At 37.7% G+C, this 20332-nt stretch overlaps 1 protein-coding gene across 3 annotated transcripts in view; it reads left to right on the top strand.

The window, feature by feature from the left end:
• The window catches only part of SOAT1 (sterol O-acyltransferase 1), a 64989-nt gene extending 49546 nt beyond the window's left edge, over positions 1-15443 (top strand). The window contains exons 7-16 of one of the 3 annotated variants that reach the window (XM_008065128.1): positions 1002-1284; positions 2497-2575; positions 3397-3478; positions 4065-4110; positions 5249-5378; positions 7500-7597; positions 9024-9122; positions 10468-10603; positions 11510-11655; positions 13734-15443. In XM_008065128.1, coding sequence (XP_008063319.1) covers positions 1002-1284; positions 2497-2575; positions 3397-3478; positions 4065-4110; positions 5249-5378; positions 7500-7597; positions 9024-9122; positions 10468-10603; positions 11510-11655; positions 13734-13790 — 1156 coding nt within the window. In that variant the 3' untranslated portion in view covers positions 13791-15443. The remainder of the gene's footprint in view (positions 1-1001; positions 1285-2496; positions 2576-3396; positions 3479-4064; positions 4111-5248; positions 5379-7499; positions 7598-9023; positions 9123-10467; positions 10604-11509; positions 11656-13733) is intronic. The other 2 variants (XM_021716098.1, XM_021716097.1) reach the window with 2 other exon arrangements.
• Positions 15444-20332: the final 4889 nt, after the last annotated feature.

Here is a 20332-nt window from a genome sequence, read left to right as displayed (position 1 = left end):
CCAGGAGGTCAAGACCAGTCTGAGCAAGATAGCTAGATTCTGTCTCTACAAAAAAATTAGCTAGTCATGGTGATGTGTACCTGTAGTCTCAGCTACTTGACAGGCTGAAGTGGGAGGATCACTTGAGCCCAGGAGTGGCTACAGTGAGCTATGATTTAGCCTGGGTGATAGAGCAAGACTCTGTCTCTTTTAGAAGTTGCAATTTAAAAAATTACAATGTGATAAATCATGAATGGAATTATATACTTTTTGGAAAATTGATTTTTGACATAGTGGTATGATATATTAAAAATTTTTTGAATTTTACTTGCTTCCCTCTGAAAAATCATCTTTTGTACATAGAAATGATTGCTATTTGAATATTTTGCCATAGAATAATTTAGAGTTTAAAAATATTAATATGGGGCTGGGCACGATGGCTCACGCCTATAATCCCAGCAGTTTGGGAGGCTGAGGTGAGAGGATTGCCTGAGCCCATGGGTTTGAGCCCAGCCTGGGCAACTTGGCGAGACCTCATCTCTACAATAACAATAAAAAAATTAGCCAGGCATGGTGGTGCGTGCCTGTAGTTCCAGATACTTGGAAGGTCGAGATGGAAGGATCACCTGAGCCCAGCAGGTTGAGGCTGCAGTGGCCATGAGAGTGCCACTGTACTCCAGCCTGGGCAACAGAGTGAGATTCTAACTGGAGGGGGGAAAAGAAAATATATATATGGGATATAAATATATATGTATTAATATGGGAGTCATCTTTCAGAAGTTTAAAGTCCAAATATCTTAGGTATCCTAAGTTCAAAGACTATTATCTTAGGCCTTTTAGAAAACTTGATGTTGAGATACTGTGAGGCAGAGGGTTAGAAACAGAACTATTATATCTGTGAGTTTCAGTATGTTACTATTGTGGTGTTTCCTAAGATTGAAAGTTTGGTGTTTGAATTTTTTGACCTCAGTGTATATTAACAATTCACTTCTATGTTCTTTTTCTGTGCTTTTTCTCCCCAGGCTGGTACTTGAGTTCAGTCTCCTGTCTTATGCTTTTGGCAAATTGCCTACCGTTGTTTGGACCTGGTGGATCATGTTCCTGTCTACACTTTCAGTCCCCTATTTTCTATTTCAGCGTTGGGCCACTGGCTACAGCAAGAGTTCTCACCCATTGATCCATTCTCTCTTCCATGGCTTACTTTTCATGGTCTTCCAGATTGGAGTTCTAGGTTTTGGACCAACATATGTTGTATTAGCTTATACACTGCCACCAGCTTCCCGGTTCATTGTTATACTTGAACAGGTAAGGTCTTGAGTGTTACCCTAAGACAGTGCTGTGCTTAGTTAAAATAATAACAATAATGATAAAATACTGATAACTGTTCTTTTTAGCTGTATTAACTTGAATACATTTTCATATATGGTTCTTTTGTACCATTATCTGTAAAATTAAAGTGCTAAATTAAGTCATCTCATTTCTTGTCTGTCTTGCTTAATTCTAGCTTTCATTCTAGCCCTGGGTCTCAATAAATGAAATAAATTATAGTGAACTGTTTTGGATGAATTAAAATTTTGTTCCCGAATACTTTTTGTAAAATTTAAATTATAAAGCATTTTTATTAAAAACTTTACTTTTGAAGTGACTGATTAATTGGCTTGTTATTTCCATCAAAGTAAAGGATTTATTTTACTTTGTTTACACACCCTTCAGAATTTTCTGTCTTGTATTTGCTGTCTATAATGCTCTGTAACTAATGGGAAGGATATAGATGACTTTCTTTGAGCAGACTTAATTTCTTCTTTTTTTTTTTTTTTTGAGTCAGAGTCTCACTGTGTTGCCCAGGCTGCTGGCATGCTCATGGCCACCGCAGTCTCAGCTTGCTGGGTTCAGGTGATACTTCTGCTTCAGCCTTCCAAGTAGCTATAACTACAAGCATGTGCCACCATGCCCGCCTAATTTTTTGGTTTTGTTTTTTTGAGTTGGAATCTCACTCTGTTGTCCAGACTGGAGTGCAATGGCACGTACATTAACGACCACCCCTGAGTTGACCTGCTGGGCTTCAGTGATCCTTCTACCTCAGTCTTGCAAGTAGCTGGAACTACAGGTGCACGCTATCATGCTTGGCTAATTTTTTGATTTATCATAGTGATGAGGTCTCGCCAAGTTGCCCAGGCTGGTCTTGAACCCCTGGGCTCAGGCAATCCTCTCGCCTCAGCCTCCCAAAGTACTGGGATTAAAGATGTGAGCCCCCATGCCTGGCTTAATTTCTTAATTTGTAATATACCCATAATAGATAGTGATGTTACATGCAAAGTAGTTTGGAGTAATTACATGTCCTTCTTTGGAATCTTTTGTTTGTTTTTAATTCGCTTTATTCCATAAAAGTGAGCTAGGGTTGGTATATGCAAAATTAAGAAGTTCTTTTGTGTATGTGTAATCTAGTGCTGTTCCAGAATTGCTTATGGGAGATAAGACAATAATAGAAAATTCACCTCCCCCCCTTTTCTTTTGTAGATTCGTTTTGTAATGAAGGCACATTCATTTGTCAGAGAGAACGTGCCTCGGGTACTAAATTCAGCTAAGGAGAAATCAAGTATGTAATTTTCTTAGGCTAAAGATTATTAATGGGGTATTTCAGCCTTTGGTGTTTACTAGGATGGCCTGTTATATAATGTAGAGATTGTATTTGATTTTAATATATACAGACTCCATACTGATTTTGAGGACTACCTCATTATTTTCCTGACTCTTTCTGTTTTGCCCTTGAACCTACAATTTAAAAAAATTGAAAATTAGACTCTTTAGTTACTGCATTATTATTATTATTTTTATTTTTTGAGTTAGAGTCTCACTCTGTCGCCCAGACTGGAGTGCAGTGGCCGCTCCCGGCCACCGCAGCCTCAACCTGCTGGACTCTGGCGATCCTTCCGCCTCAGCCTTCCCAGTAGCTGAATTACAGGCATGCGCTACCACGCCCGGCTGATTTTTTTATTTATTGTAGAGATGAGGTCTCGCTGCCCACGCGGGTCTCGAACCCGCAGGCTCAGGCAATCCACTCACCTCAACCTCCCAAAGGCGCGGGATTACAGGCTGAGCCACCGAGCCTGGCTGGTTACTGCATTATTTTTATGGAATGTTAATAGCCTTACCACACCTGTGGCTGCCTACTCTTTGCAAATTGTTGCTTCATACTCTAGAAATTATCCTAGTCATAGGAATAACTTAGTTTAGAGAGATTGGTGATATTCAATAAATGCAAGAATAAGACACCACGATAGTAGCTCTAGATGCAACAACATGAGCTAAGAGAAGTCATTTTATTATTCTTTGTTCTTTCCTTTCTTATTTTCCCACTTTAGTTTTGCTGAGAGAAATCAAAGAGGCTTTGATCTAAGTATAGCTTTCCTTTTCTAGGCATTGTTCCAATACCCACAGTCAACCAGTATTTGTACTTCCTGTTTGCTCCTACCCTTATCTACCGTGACAGCTATCCCAGGTAATGACACTATGAAGGAGAATTGTGGGAGGCGCCAGAAGTGTGACATGAGTGAGGTGGGACAGGTAGGCAGGGCCTGGTTCATGCAGGGCTAAAGAGAGTATAGAATGTTTTTGTGTTCATCTGGCATGGGGAACCTCAAATGGTGATTATAGCAGTCTAATTTGACTATAGTAATATCTCATGTGGTCATAAATGATGTTCAGTGTGTAGTTCTATTATTTGTGAGAGTCTTTAATCAAGTTCAGTTATTTATTTTTGAGTCAGAATTTCACTCTGTTACCCAGGCTGGAGTGCAATGGCATGCTCACAGCTACCGCAGCCTTGACCTGCTGGCCTCAGGATATCCTGCCACCTCAGCTTTCCAAGTAGCTGGAACTACAGGCATGCGCCACTATGCCTGACTAGTTTTTTGTTTTATTATAGAGACTAGGTCTTACCAAGTTGTCCAGGCTCGTCCCAAACAGTAGGGCTTAGGCAGTCCTCTTGTTTCCAGTTTCCAAAGTGCTGGGATTACAGGTATGAGCCACTGTGCCTGACCTGTTTACTTTATTTAGAAACTCACTTTGGTTTCTTTCTTGTTTAGGACTCCCACTGTAAGATGGGGTTATGTTGCTATGCAGTTTGCACAGGTAAGTTTTTTTTAATTGCCTAAGACGTGTTGATTGATGGGAAATGGGGATTTAGATTTATAACAAGAATATAATCTGTTTAAATCTACTGGAAACTCAAGAATGCTTTCTGTTGAGACTATGAAGTCTTCAAAACTATTCTAAACTTATAGTAAATGGTGTTTGTTTGCCAACATCAAAATTGAAGTAATTTTCTTCAATGAAAGAAAGTATTATTTTAATTAAACTGTATTTAGTTATTTCAGTTACTACCTGTATTTTATTTTCCCCTCTATTTCTGTTATTCTTTGGGCTTGGGAGGTATATGTGTGGGTATGGTCTGACTCACTCCCGTTCCTTCTTCCACCTCCATCAGAATCATAAACCCCAGAAGATCCCATTTTAAATTTTTGTCTCAATCAAATACCCCTTTATGAAATAAGTTATTTTGTTATGGGCCTTATGTAGCAGGAAAAACAAGTTGTAGGAGTATGACCTTTTAAAAATAGCATTTGAATCTGTCTGGGGACAGGGAGACACCTGTTATCAACAAGGGGGTCTGAATGAAGCATATTTGTATACCTAACCCTTAACTGTACCGCACAATATCAAAATAAAAAATATTGACAAAAAATATCATTTGATAAAGGGTTAGGAAAAGTTACAGAAGAAGCTAGGCTTGAGTAATATCTCTGAAGGCGGCCGGGCGTGGTGGCTCACACCTATAATCCCAGCACTTTGGGAGGCTGAGGTGAAAGGATTGCCTGAGCCCACAGGTTTGAGATCAGACTGGGCAACTTGGTGAGACCTCATCTTACAATAAATTAAAAAAAATTAGCTGGGCATGGTGGGCCATACCTGTAGTTCCAGCTATTTGGAAGGCTGAGGTGGAAGGATCACCTGAGCCCAGCAGGTGGAGGCTGCAGTGGCTGGGAGTGTGCCATTGCACTCTGGCCTGAGTGACAGAGTTAGACTCTGAATCAAAAAAGAAAAAAAAATCTCTGAAGGATCGTAGCAATATTATATACTACTGTTAAATGGAACATATATGTAAACATTAATTTAAGGGTCACATGTGTACCCTTTTTTGGAGGAAAAAAATTCACCCTCTGTCTTACCAAGGCTTCATTATTGTAATTCTGTCTTTGTTATGTTTCAGGTTTTTGGTTGCTTTTTTTATGTGTACTACATCTTTGAAAGACTTTGTGCCCCCTTGTTTCGGAATATCAAACAGGAACCCTTCAGTGCGCGTGTTCTGGTCCTATGTGTATTTAACTCCATCTTGCCAGGTAATATGGGTACTTGTTAATTTGGTTGTGCATAAATTCACAAGAAAACCAAAAAGCTAATCTAAGAGCACCTTTGATTGACCTGTTTTTTTCCTCTTGATTTCCATCTTGATTTTTTTTCCATCTGTTTTAGAAATAACATGTTCTTCTTCCAGTCTCAGGTCAGTCTTTCCATTTTGCTTTCTCTAAAAGTGGATGGTCCATATTTATGCTTTGTCTTCCTGTTCACTCTTCATTTCACTGTAATCTTGCTCCTAATCCCATCAAGCCACTGAAATGCCCTTTGTTAAAATCATTAGTAACCTCCTGACTCTAAATCCAGTGGATGGTTTATTAGCCCTTATCCAATTTGATCTCCATGAAGCATTGAACTTTGGATACTGCTGACCCCATTTAAAAGCTCTCTTACCACTATTTCTTTCTTTCTTTCTTCTTTTTTTTTTTTTTGAGTTGGGATCTCACTGTGTCACTCAGGCTTGGGTATAGTGACACAATAAAGGATCACTGCAGCCTCAAACTCCTAGGCTCAAGTGATCCTCCCACCTCAGCCTCCTGAGTAGCTGGGACTACAGGTGCACACCACCATACCCCACTAATTTTGTGATTTTTTTGTAGAGATGAGATCTCACTGTGTTGCCTAAGCTGGTCTTGAACTTCTGGCTCAAGTGATCCTCCTGCCTCAGCCTTCCAAAGTGCTGGGATTACAGCATGAGCCACTGTTCCTGGCTACTTGCTGCCATTTCTTGACCTCCTACTGTCTTTCCAGACGTACCTCAGTCTCTTAAATTCATTCATTCTACTTTGTTTTAGAGGAGATGCATGAATACTTACTATGTGTCAGGCACAGAGGACTAAGAAGTGAACAACACATGTAATTTTTACCCTTGGGGAGCTTGCATTTTAGTTATAGTTTACTTTTTCCTCTTTTCTTTACTCACTAAGTATTGGTAATGTTTTTTGTCATTATGTTCTCTTTTTTCCTCTCTCTTGCCGACTTCTTCCAGTAACCCTTCCTTACCATCCTAAGACTGATTTCAATAAACTGTATATCTGTCTCTAAAATAGGATGTGTGTTGCGTACCTGGGTGTCTTTCTCACTAGGCTGTAAATTTCTTGAGATCAAGGATTATGTTTTATAGCCAGTCACAGTCTCTCCCATATTGTCTGGCACATAGTTAATGCTCTATAAATAGTTTTTAGAATAAATGAATGAAAGGGGTGGATATGTAAATGGATATTTTACAATGCAGTGTAGTAGATACTACAAAAGTAGGTTTAACAAAGTGCTTATAGACTTTGTTTTGTATTAGAGATGACATTTGACATAGGTTGTTGAGATAGGTTGTTGAAATGTTAGGTATTTACCTGCCACAGAGTTTGATGGAAAGGTAATTCCAGAAAGTGGGATGAATGCGAAGGCTTGGAGTATTTGGAATGGCAAAAGTTCAGTTATGGATGATATTGGCAGCACTGGAGGTAGAGTCATTGGAGACAAGTTTAGACCAAGGATCTTACCTTGTCACTATTAACATTTTGGACTGGATAAGTCTTTGTTTGGGAGGTTGTCCTTTGCATTTTGTAAGATGGTTAGCAGCTTCCTGGCTTCTGACAAATAGATACCAGTGGCACAACCCACTCCTCTAGTTGTGACAGTGCAGGTATGGTGGCTTGTGCCTATAATCCCAGCTACTCCGATGGCTGAGGCAGGAGGATTGCTTGAACCCAGGAGTTTGAGTCCAGCATGGGCAACAGAGTGAGATCCTGTCTTTTTTAAAAAATTATCCAGAATTCCAAATTTCTTGTGGTGGAGAGGGGGCAAAATCTCTCCCAGTTTTAAACAATTAAGAGGGATATATGGGGGCCAAATATCTTGGATACCAAGTTAAGCTATGTACATCTAGGCGTTTCTTAAGAGCAGAGCGGGTCATCTGTCATTTGTTAAACCCACTTGGAAGGAAGTTATTGCTTTTTATAATTATAACCCCACAATAATCTGGAATGAGTAAGGTGGAATAATAATTTGTATTTTGCAAAATAATTTCAGCAAACAAATGACATAATTAATTGCTTGGTATGTGAGCTATTTGGAAAGATACTTAATATCATTAATTTTATTTTTAGGTGTGCTTATTCTGTTCCTTACTTTTTTTGCCTTTTTGCACTGTTGGCTCAATGCCTTTGCTGAGATGTTACGCTTTGGTGATAGGATGTTTTATAAGGTAATGTATACTTAGACTCATCTTTCTTTTCACGTTTCATTTATTTCCTCATTATTAAATATTTGAGTGTTGTTGGCTAATCACCAGCCTTTTGATACAAACACTGTAAAATACTTTTCTTTTCTACAAATTTTACCAATATTAGTTCTGAAGTCTGGTACAGATGTAGTTGGCATAGACCTGTCTTTTCTTCTGCTTCTACCATCTGCTCCCTTAATACAAGCACCTGGTTTCTTCTGGATACTGTGAGGGAGGAAATATTGGTGATTATAGTAGGAAAGTGTTAGTCCAGAGGACATTATGAGACATCCCTGAATGTTCATTTATTTGAAATGGACTATCTAGCGCTGTAGGAGTGACCTTAAATTATTTAAGACTGTTGAGCTATTTGTGAGGAAAATAACTTTTCCTTTATTTTGAAAAGTAATTAATTCTGCTTAAAATAGTATCCTTGTGCTGAGCACAAGGATCCTAGCACTTTGGGAGGCTGAGACAAGAGGATTGATTAAGCCCAGGAGTTCAAGACCAGCCTGTGCAACAAAGCAAGACCTAATTTCTACCAAAAAATAAAAAAAGATTAGCTGACCATGTGGTACATGTCTGCAGTCCCAGCTGCTTGGGTGGCTGAGGTGAGAGGATCACCTGAACCCAGGAGGTCAAGGCTGCAGTGAACCATGATTGCGCCACTGCACTCCAGTCTGGGTAACACAGTGAGACCCTGCCTCAGGACAAAAAAAAAAGAGTATCCTTGTACTTCTAAAGTTGGAATTAAGCTCCAGACTAAAGCCAGAGTGATTCATAGTGTTCTATAATCCTACCCAAAGCTCTTTTTGAATTTTGGGGTTTTTTTGGCAATACTCTATCTACCACTCTTTTCTCAAAAAAAAATTAAGTGTGGATTGCAGACTTTAGATATTTGATTTCAGCAATCTTATCTTAAAATTGGAAGCCAGAAATATATAAAAGGACACCAAGATTTGGAGGCAGCAACTGTTTCACTCCTTGTATAACTTAAATTTTGCCATTTATTATACTACCCATCAGCTCTTTAGTGTTGGCATTCTAGCTATTTTTCATGACTTCAGAATGTTCTTAATTGCATTCTGGCATAGTAAGGGATAGGAGGGTGTTACTGATTGATGTTTAGAAGAACATTAGATTTAATTGATTCTGCATGTTCTGTATCTTCTATCATAAGTGTTTTGATAATGAGACAAAAATGAACCTTGAAACTTAATCATATGTAGTGCTAGAATTAATGTCATTCAATACTAATAACCAAAATTCCTTTTAAGATTTTTTTTTTATATCAGTGTATGGACTAATAGTTTGTCACAGTATACTCTGAGTTCTTTGGGAAAATTCAGAAAGTTTTACTTTAGGGATTTGTGTGTGTGTGGTTTTATACCTTTACTTTTTCCCTCAGGATTGGTGGAACTCCACATCATACTCTAACTATTACAGGACCTGGAATGTGGTGGTTCATGATTGGCTATATTACTATGCTTACAAGGACTTTCTCTGGGTAAGCAGCAGTATTGAATTGATACTATTTAAGAAATGGAGTTTCTTTTCCAGAAAGTATTAGTATTATACAGCTTAATAAGCTGTTCTTAACTGCTCATGAAGGAAAGGTGGTAGTATCTTTTCTTATAAGACATTTATATCTAAAAACTGTTCTGCTTTGAATAGTTAGTACTGCTTAGAAATCAGTATGTACAGTACTAGGTCTAATCCTGTGTTTTGCTCTGCTTTCATTTTACATGATAACAAAATAAGAATGTGTAGAGGTCTGTGGAGGAGCTGCAATGATTCACCAGTAATAAAACATGTTTTATGAATCTCATTGCTGGGAAATAATCTCCATCTACTTTTTAAAAATTTGTTTTTCTTTGTTGAATGTAGAAAAACACCTTTGTGTGGATTTCTGTCTTTCCAGTTAATGGCACATGTCTTTGAGACATTCTCTAGAACAGAATGTATTTGGACTAATAAAATATAATCTTAAATTTTAAAGGTGATTAATACTGGTATCTGGATAACCGTTATTATTATTATTATTATTATTTTTATTTTTTGAGTTGGAGTCTAACTCTGTCGCCCAGACTGGAGTGCAGTGGCCGCTCCCGGCCACCGCAGCCTCGACCTGCTGGGTTCCGGCAATCCTTCCGCCTCAGCCTTCCAAGTAGCTGGAACTACAGGCGTGCACTACCACGCCCGGCTAATTTTTTGATTAATTGTAGAGATGAGGTCTCACAAGTTGCCCAGGTGGGTCTCGAACCCGCGGGCTCAGGCAATCCACTCACCTCAGCCTCCCAAGGCACGGGATTACAGGCTGAGCCACCGAGTCTGGCCTTTTTTGTTATTAAGTAATGACTTAGTAACAGCATTGTGTTGTAGAAGTAGCATTTTATTTGAGTGCTAGTTCTGTCATTTAAGTGTAGTTTCACATGTGGTACGGCAAGTCCTTTCTCTTTTCTAGATCTTACTTTTGTTAGCTGTAAAATGGAGAGGACACTTGCCCTATCTACGTGTTCCTCTAAAGATTGAAATTATATATGTTTCTTTTGTATATGAAAACTATGTCACCATAATAGCTTATAAATATATACTATTAATGTTTTTGAAAATATACCCAGATCTTCAAATAATGTTTTGGAAAAATACCTCATTTTAATAAATAAGAGTTTATGAGTATATGTAGTTTTTGCAATTATTTTAATAGTGTGGATTAATCCAAGGAGTATACTTGGAAAATCAAGCATAAACATAATAGGTGCCTTTAGCATGTGATAATTATGTCTTAAATAATTCATGCTTACTTTAAATTTTTTTAAAATTACTTTTTTAATGTTTTCCTTTTACTTTAGCTTTTCTCTAAAAGGTTCAAATCTGCTGCCATGTTAGCTGTCTTTGCTGTGTCTGCTATAGTGCACGAATATGCCTTGGCTGTTTGCTTGAGCTTTTTCTATCCCGTGCTCTTCGTGCTCTTCATGTTCTTTGGAAGTAAGTATCTTAGCATGCTGTGAGTACTGGCTGTTATACTCAAAGGGAAAATCAAGCAGCAAAGAAACTATAAAGTCAATGTGGGAAAATTAAGGTGGTAGTAATCCCATTTTGAGGTAGTGTGTGTTTATCAGATGGTCTGAATATTCACTTTGAATAATTACACACAACTCTGTCTCAAGATGTTTATACTTGGAAGTAGGAAAATGAAATAGGTAACCTTTTGAAGACCATTCATAACACTAATTTGGTGGATCATAAAAACTATATAAACAACTTCCCCACTCATAAACACTGTCAATATGCATCCCCTGAACAACTGACCATTTGAGTGGGTGAAGAGGGACAAGTTGGAATATAAATTAGTCTATAAAATATATTTTCACCTGTTCTGAATACTGTTGATTTCCTATTAATTACCAATTTCAACATGGAAGTTTCAATCTTTTTTTTTTTTTTTTTTTTTTATTTGGAGTCTCACTCTGTCTCCCAGACTGGAGTGCAGTGGCCGCTCCCGGCCACTGCAGCCTCAACCTGCTGGGCTCCGGCGATCCTTCCGCCTCAGCCTTCCAAGTAGCTGGAATTACAGGCATGCTACCACGCCCGGCTGATTTTTCGATTTATTGTAGAGATGAAGTCTCACTGCCCAGGCGGGTCTCGAACCTGCGGGCTCAGGCAATCCACTCACCTCAGCCTCCCCAAGGCGCAGGATTACAGGCTGAGCCACTGAGCCCGGCGGAAGTTTTAATCTTATTTGTAGAATCAATGACCAAAATGAAATATATGGATAAACAGTTGATGCTTACTGTGAATATTAAATGATGATGGTGTATATCTAGGCCCTTAATCTCCTGATAGATTATGTTTTGATAACTGTATATATTTTTTGTTATTTCCTAACTTTAGTGGCTTTCAACTTCATTGTCAATGATAGTAGGAAAAGACCGATTTGGAATGTTCTGATGTGGACTTCTCTTTTCTTGGGCCATGGAGTCATGCTGTGTTTTTATTCTCAAGAGTGGTATGCACGTCAGCACTGTCCTCTGAAAAATGTGAGTTATCAAACTGGTTGGAGTGCAAAAGTAACCTGTTTGTCCCCCAGTTGTAAGGGTTGGGAGCAGTGTTACGGAGGATCGTAAATTGTGATGAATTAGTGCTGAAGGGAGGAATATATGGAGCAAAAGCACTAGTTTATTATCTGATCTTACTGTATTATCCTTGACATTTTTCTTTTCTTTAGTTTTCTTCACATTTAACTCTCCTGGTTCTTGGTTTTCTTTTTTCTTTAAATGCTTTTTCTTTAGCCGCTTGTATTTTTCTCTGTCTCCTGAAAATGTAAGTATTCTCCAGAGCTTTCCCAATGGCTGTATGTCCCTGTCACCACCATCTAAACATGTATTTTTTATCTTTTTCTTCTCAATAAACTCTTATAAAAATATCAGACAATACTGACATGCCTAGGATCCCATTTCCCTTGGTTATTAGTTTTTTTGTTTTGTGGTTTTTTTTCTTTATTGTAATTGTGTTCAGGTTTCATCTATTGTTAGGGCTTTAGTTTTTAGCTGTATTTGGGGTACTTCCAAATTTTAGGAGGATGCCTTTTTTAAAAAAATAATTTTTTTTAAGTAACATAATGTAGAACATAGTCTTATGAATTTTCCGGCAAACACTCTGGTTAATTTAATTGGTATGATCTGGTTAAGTGGGTCTGTGCTTGGGCTGAAAGCACTGCTTATAGTTATAGGCAGAAATTCATGGGTAGACATACTCCTAGGAAGTGGCATTACCAGGCATCTTGTATATATAGGGCATGTCCTGTAATTTATTTTTCTTTTCTTTGAGTTGGGTCTTACTCTGTTGCCTAGGCTGGAGTTCAGTGGCACGTTCATGGCTTACTGCAGCCTGGCCTTTTTTTCCTTCTACCTCAGCCTCCCAAGTATCTGGGACTACAGGCGTGCACCACTATACCTGGCTAATTTTTTACATTTTTTTTTTTGTTGTTGTTTTTTGTGGAGTCATGGTCTTGCTGTGTTGCTCAGGCTGGTCTTGAACTCCTGGATTCAAGCAGTCCTGCCTTGGCCTACCAAAGTGTTGGAATTATAGTCATGAGCCACTGTGCCTGAGCAACACAGCATTTAAATGTCCTGCATTTAATGATTTTGTCCTGCTTTCTGTATTGGCTTTCTCAAAACACCCTAATGGCTACACAATTGGCTTTTTTCAATAAATTACAAAAATTCAGTAGTTAGGGCTATCTGTCAAGTTTATCTGGGCATCCTGCACTTTTATTTGTTAAATTTGGTGGCCCTGCTAAGGAGTCATTCAACCCCTGCAACTTCCCAGGCTCAGATGGGGTTTCTTCCTGATATGTTTTTGCCTCACAGACACCTATAACTCAAGATGTCCACAGTCAAATTTATCAATTTCTCTCTAAAGCTTCTCCTTCTTCTGTGTATCCTGTTTTTGTTATGCTGCCTCAACTCCTCCTCCTTACTCCTACAGTTCTCTTTGTGTATCTGAACTAATTGTTGTGAACTTTGTCCCTGGTCACTGTGCTTTCTATACTCAGATTCCACATGTGAGATTTTATTCTCCTATCAAAATTCAACTTAGATGCTCTTTCGTGAAGCTGTTTCAAATTCTTGCTCTTCTCCCTTTCCTATTTCTGAATTTTGTAGTATTTCTTCTGATCCTTCTTTAGATAGTGCAGTAAGTTTAAGCCTTGTATTATAGTCGTTTGCATGTACATTTTTATCATTCTTAACCAACCACCATTTAGATTTTAGGCTACTAAAAAAAAGTAGAGCTGTGCTCAGATAAAAAGACAAGATACAGAAAGAAATAGTGTCTATTTAGAATTTGGTTTAAGTACGTGCAATTGTGTAGAGTTTACTGGACTTCAAAAGCTTCACATGAAGCTTCTAAATTGAATAAATCTGTGTACAGATAAAAGGACTGAACATCTTTTGAATTAGCTGCTTATACCTTGAAGGTTATTGAAATGCTGGGAGGCATTTTAGAGATGTACTGTATATAATAATATTAACACCCCTCGCCTACCTCCACACCTCGTGCACACAGTGTATACAAGTAAACTATTCTTCCATTCTTCCCCCCCCCCCCACTGTAGCCCACATTTTTGGATTATATCCGGCCACGTTCCTGGACTTGTCGTTACGTGTTTTAGAAGCTTGGATTTTGTTTCCCTCCTTGTCACTGAGGATTGGGTATTCTTCCTGATTTGGAGCCAGCTGTTTCCAGCTGTTACTGAAGTTATCTGTGTTATTTGGACCACTCCAGGCTTTACAGGTGGTTCACTCCATTCCTAGATCACTTGAAGCAGAGCTGTTGGAAGTTCACTGACATCTTCTACACTTGGGCAGAGCAGGACTTCTTTTTGGGGGTGGGAGGGGGAAGGGAGACTAATAGCTGAGGTTATGACAGATTCCTACTAGGTCATGTCAGCTTAAGCCTTCGTAATTATAAGTTTTGTTTCTTAACTCTGTCCAGTTAGAGACTAAACATTATACTTTCTTTACTACTGAATTAGCCAAAACACTTATGAAGAAATTGTTTAAGTACCTCTGGCTTAGAATTTTTTTTCATGTACACTGTTGGAATGTATGCTAAGTAAACATGCAATTGAGGGAAAAAAATAATATTGATTGATTTTTACTATTTCTAGTAGAAAGAAAAAATATCTATTTTCCAAGAGTAGTCTTGCTATGTATCCTATTTTGTAATTTTTTTGAAGAAAGTTCAGTTCTACTCAGTTTTTATCCTGTTTTCTCTATATGTCACGCTTTCTGTGAAACAAAAAGGTATCTTTTACTTTGAACTCTTGATCATCAGTAGTATTATATATCGAGGGAATCAGAAGTAGGAAGGGAAAATGAAAGAGTAGCACAGGAAAAAAAATTTCCTCTTATTACTTCCAAAGTAATTTTTAAAAAATATTTGCAGAATCAATCATGTGTTTATTTTGTTTGTCATGGAACTGAGTATGGAAGATAATGTCTTTAAACTTTAAGGTCTTTACTTTTTTGAAATGAATATCCTTTAGAACAGGTATTTTATTGTCTATTAAATATTGATTTATCTTGAGTTATTTTGCTGACTAGTAAGTCTGTAATGTAAGTGTTAATCACCTCCACTAATAGTAAAGTGATAATTAAGGATCCAGAAGCTGGCTTCTGCATTTGTTCAATTATACTTTTAATGGTAGTATGTTTTTAGATGAAACAAATTAATATGTGATTGTTGTCAAGGAAATGTACTCTATTGTATGATATTTTCATATTATGAGATACCCATTCCTAATATAAAGTGATATGTTGGGATTATTTTGTTTGTATGCATGAAGTATGATTATGTTTAAAGATTAAGCATCGGATGGGATATCAGCGACCATATAGTTAACTTCCCACCCAAAGAAGTGAAACTTATGAATTATTTAAATGATTATTGTTACTTGGAACAGCCACTTGAGGCTGTCTTGGTATTTTTTGGAATTGTTTTAAAGTCAATTTGAGTCTCACAGAAAGGAAATTAGAATTTCTTAATAGTCACAATTAATTTGGACCACAAGTATCCAGCTTAACAGTTAGTTAATTCACTTCACCTTTGTTCCGAATGAGTCTGGGCAACTTCAACAGACACAAGTACACCTCAAAGGAGGTTATTTTTAAAACCTGTTTCACATGTTCCCAAGCAGAAATATTCTGCTTAATAGTATTATAATGGTAATGGAACCATGACCTCCTAAGAAGACTGCTTCAATGTAGCTGGTAATTCCTGGTGTTTTTCTTAAAAATTGAAATGAATTAGTCACTTGAATTTATAACTGTGTCTTAAATATAATGAAAGCGGATTAGTCTAAGATGGGCTGTGAGTAAGCCAATATGTTGAAGCAAGAGAGTGAAATTCTTAGGTTAATATTTCTGTTTAGAGGTACCATAATGTATATAGGACTTTGTTGTTCTGTAGTATTTCTGAATACTGTATTTGTTGGACTGATTGAGGCTATTTTTTTAAAAGGTCTCTTCTTTATTAGTGATATTTCTGCCCAAGATTAAGTAGCAACAAATGACAATAGACTGTTTAGAATGCTAAGACTGTCCTAAGAAACTTCCAAAAACATGTCACACTTACAGGGATGGCCACTTTCCAAGAAAGAAATTGGTTTGATAGCTATGATCTTTTTGCTAGCTGCTTTTAGCAAAAGTTTTTTCTTTTAACAATCAACTACACTCTTTAAGCAAATAAATAAAAACTAAAACCTCTTGCTAATCTGTTTTAGGGATATTTATTTAATTTTCCTATTTGCTAATAGTAGTAAAAGTTATTTTCAGTTATAGGATGATTATTTCTTTATGAAAAGTAATGATCTTAGAATTATTGTAAGAAGTATTAATGATAGTAAATGTGATTTTGGACATATCAGCAGAACAACTCAGTAGTATGTATTTCACTTTCTCATTGGATCCCTAACTTGATGTTCTAGTACCTTTTTGTGTGGGATAAATAAGTGCTTTTATTCTCATTCCTGGAAAATGATGCAAAATGGAGTTTTGTTTGTTGGTGGATTAATGTATTGCAATTGTCCAAGTGAAGTTGCTTGCGTTATATTAGAATTTAATTAGAAAATGGAGGCTGCTCTTAGCCTGTCAGCAACTACAACATTTTGGAATCAAAAGGAGTGGGAAAACTGTTTTGTTCTTTTTCATTAGTCGCAAGGTAAAAGTGGGTGACACTGGCAAGTTAAGCAAGTACAATATATAAATAATCTATGTAGGTGGCTGGGCGTGGTGGCTCAAACTTGTAACTCCAGCACTTCGGAAGGCCGAGGTGAGGGGATTGCCTGAGCCCACGGGTTCAAGAACAGCCTGGGCAACTTGGTGACACCTCATCTCTACAATAAATCAAAAAATTAGGTGGGCGTGGTAGCACGCTCCTATAGTTACAGCTACTTGGAAGGCTGAGGTGGAAGGATCGCCTGAGCCCAGCTAGTTGACGCTGGGGTGGCCATGAGCGTGTCACTGCACTCCAGCCTGGGCAATGGAGTGAGATTCCAACTCAAAAAATAATAATAATCTATATTGGCAAGCATAGATTATGTTGTAAAATTAATTCATTTAGTATAGATAATTTTCATTCTAATTTTAAAATTATACTTACCTAAAGAATTGAATCTTGAAGTTTTTATAGACCTTAACATTGTATACTTAAAAGTTGTTCATTTGGTCTACATAGCCTAAAAACGATGTAATTTATTCATTGTCAAGTGGTCTTCTTTGCAAAATAGTATCTCTTTTGTGTGGGTATTAGTAATTTTGAGTAATATTCATTTGTTTCATTTGGGGAAAGATAAAGGTAAAGTAATAACTGTATTAATGAGGTGGCCTGATACAGTACAGTTGTTTACACTTTTGTTTTAGTTGTGGAACCATTAAAAAAAATTGTTAAGCTTAGCATGTGAAACAGATCCAATATAGCTACTTTTGGTGGAGATAGTAATAGTGGGCCTGGAGCCTGTCTTGCTTGGTACACCATTCTTTCCTACTCCAAAATACTCATTTTGAAAACCACTGGTGCAGTGAAAAAAACGAGCATGGGCTTTTGGTTCTTCATGCTTACTAGCAATGTGACCTTGGGCAAAGTTGCTTAATTTATCAGAGCCACAGTTCTCCTCGTCTGTAAAATGGGGGTAATAACTACCTCATAGGATTGTTGCAAAGTTACTAGCCTTGGCAGAGATAGGACTTCATTATTTTCTTACCCTCCATGAATTCTAAATCTAAATCCTTAATATCATCTATTGCATTGGTATTTTTTAAAAATGTGAATGTTTTGGCCGGGCTCGGTGGCTCACCCTGTAATCCCAACACTTTGGGAGGCTGAGGTGAGTGGATTGCCTGAGCCCACAGGTTCGAGACCAGCCCGGGCAACTTGACGAGACCTCATCTCTACAATAAATAAAAAATTAGCTGGGCATGGTAGCACGCACCTGTAATTCTGGCTGCTTGGAAGGCTGAGGTAGAAGCATCACCAGAGCCCAGCAGGTCGACACTGGGGTGGCTGTGAGTGTTCCACCCTGGGCAACAGAGTGAGACTCCAATTCAAAAAAAGGGGGGGAAAAATATATATATATATGAATGTTTCAAATGCTGCAGACTCCCAAGAATTTATACTTTTCTTTTAAATGACATGCACCTCAATATAATAGGCTCTTTATAATGGAATTTGCCTGGTTGTTTTTTTTTTTTTTTTGAGTTGGAGTCTCACTCTGTCACCCAGACTGGAGTGCAGTGGCCGCTCCTGGCCACCGCAGCCTCGACCTGCTGGGCTCCGGCGATCCTTCCGCCCTTCCGAGTAGCCGGAACTACAGGCGTGCGCTACCACGCCCGGCTGATTTTTTGATTTATTGTAGAGATGAGGTCTCGCTGCCCAGGTGGGTCTTGAACCCGCGGGCTCAGGCAATCTACTCACCTCAGCCTCCCAAAGGTGCGGGATTACAGGCTGAGCCACTTTGCCTGGTTGTTTTTAACAAGATTGTTAAAGACACTGACTCATGTTTTCATCTTTCCAAAATGACTTTGAGGTTTATTGGCTTTTATATTAGGGTAGGGTAGCAAGCTTCTAAAAAGAAACACATTTCTGCTTTTACCTAGGCATTTAAGTCAAGTATTTAGATCTAGTGTGATGACTTAAGTTTTAGAGTTTATGGAGAAGATGGGAAATGAGGCCTTATTTCTGCCAGTGTAACAAATACTTATAGTTTTGGAAGGCAGAATAAAGTTCTTTTTTTTGTTTTGTTTTGTTTTGTTTTGTTTTTTCAGAATTAGTTCTTAATGGAAGATAGCTCATACCTTTTAGCAAAGTTTTAAGTGATTTGCTTACCAATCCTGTGTAAAATTTCATGTCATTTATGTAATACTATACATTACATAATGCTATATATAGTGTGTATAATAAACATATACACACAATTGAAGAAAGATCTGTCTTGGACATTATTTCATATATCTTTCTGGCTCTGGATTTGAAGAAACTGGAGCATGAATGTTTTGAGGAATAAAACAAATGCTATAAGTGAAGCTTGTATAAGGATTTGATTAGCTTTTAACATCACTTAAGTTTCTATCAGGTAATCCAGTGTTTTAGACCGCTTGTGGAAATTAAATGTTTCATATAAGCCTAGTTTTAAGAGAGGATAAAATACAGCTACTCTGGTTGAAATAGGATAAATGAAGCCCATCTTCCCCACCCTAAATTTAATGTCCAATTTGTAAGTCAACAGACAATAATACTAGTTGATAAGCTGTAGGTTAGTATGAATGCTGTGTAATCTATATCATTTACTAAATCCTTAATAAAGTTTTTTTTTTTTTGTAAACTATAAAGACTTTAGCATATAGTTTGGAGTTGAGAAAACAGGTTAATTTCAGAAGTTATACAATTTAAATCTAAAACTGCTTCTGTATTTTTTCCCAAGTGCTCGCTCTCTCTTATTTATACATTAATGCATTCATATTTCTGCTGTCAGTAAGCCTTTCCCGGTGTAGTGCTGAACTTTAAGCTAGTAGATACTGCACCATGCTCTGTGATGTTTTTCTTAATGAAGCAGTAGCTAAACTTTGTCTTAAATACCTTTGAAAACAGGCCGTGCATGCACCCAGTTGTGCACCTGTCATTTAGAGATACAGTTTGAATTCCTATACGGGAATTCTTGGATGGGAAAAGAGCTGAAGCCCAGTCAAGACTCTGCCATGTGGGATGATGCAGCAGCTTCCTGTGTCTATATCTTTCCAGTTTGTATGTTAATCCATAGTGTTCTGAGAAGTGCAGAAAGGTCACAGAAGTCAAGTTGTTTTTAAAGGTTTTTCTGAAATTAAAGATGTCTTTTCCAATTTGTTCTTGTTTGCTCTATTCCTATGTCATCCTCCCCTTGCAAATCCTTGTCTGTCTAATTATTGGTACCAATACTTTGTTTAGTATGCATTGTATTAACATTAATGGAAAATTTTTTGAACTTAAAAATATATATACACAAAAATGGCAAGATACTGCATATGTAAAGAATGTGGTAAATAAATATATTTGAAAAAACCCAGTCTCTTTAAAAAGTTACTTCAAGTGTATTCGATATTGACTCTATTCTTGTTTATAAATGCTTCCTTTTCATCTTAATGCCAGTCAGCTTTATACTGAATATAGCCCAAAGAGAAGGCACATAACTGGACAGGACTTTTTTTTTTTTTTTTTTTTTTGAGTAAGAGTCTCACTCTGATGTCCAGGCTGGAGTGTAGTGGCACACTCACGGCCACTGCAGCCTCAACCTTCAGGGCTCAGGTGATCCTTCTGCCTCAGCCTTCCAAGTAGCTGAAACCACAAGTGCGAGCCACTATGCCTGACTAATTTTTTTTTTTAATTTATTATAGCGATGAGGCCTTGCCAAGTTGCCCAGGCTTGTCTTGAACCCCTGGGCTCAGAAAATCCTCTCGCCTCCGTCTCCCAAAGTGCTGGGATTACAGGTGTGAGCCACCGTGCCTGGCTTGGACAGGACTTTCTGTGTTACAGATTATAAAGAAATAAATAGTGGGGCCCAGTTGGGCCTTTGTGCTCGTATCCAGAAAAGCAATGATACTCTTCACCTTACTCTCTCGCGGTCATTATTTGTTAATTCTTTTTCCTTTTGGCCTTTTAAAGCCTGTGAATCAGTCTAAGACA

This window comes from Carlito syrichta, unplaced genomic scaffold (assembly GCF_000164805.1).
Source record: "Carlito syrichta isolate Samal-C Ts95f unplaced genomic scaffold, Tarsius_syrichta-2.0.1 Scaffold308161, whole genome shotgun sequence".
In the NCBI taxonomy this organism is placed as follows: domain Eukaryota; kingdom Metazoa; phylum Chordata; class Mammalia; order Primates; family Tarsiidae; genus Carlito; species Carlito syrichta.
The sequence above is the reverse complement of the archived record's forward strand: the minus strand, read 5'-3'. Positions and strand labels throughout refer to the sequence as shown.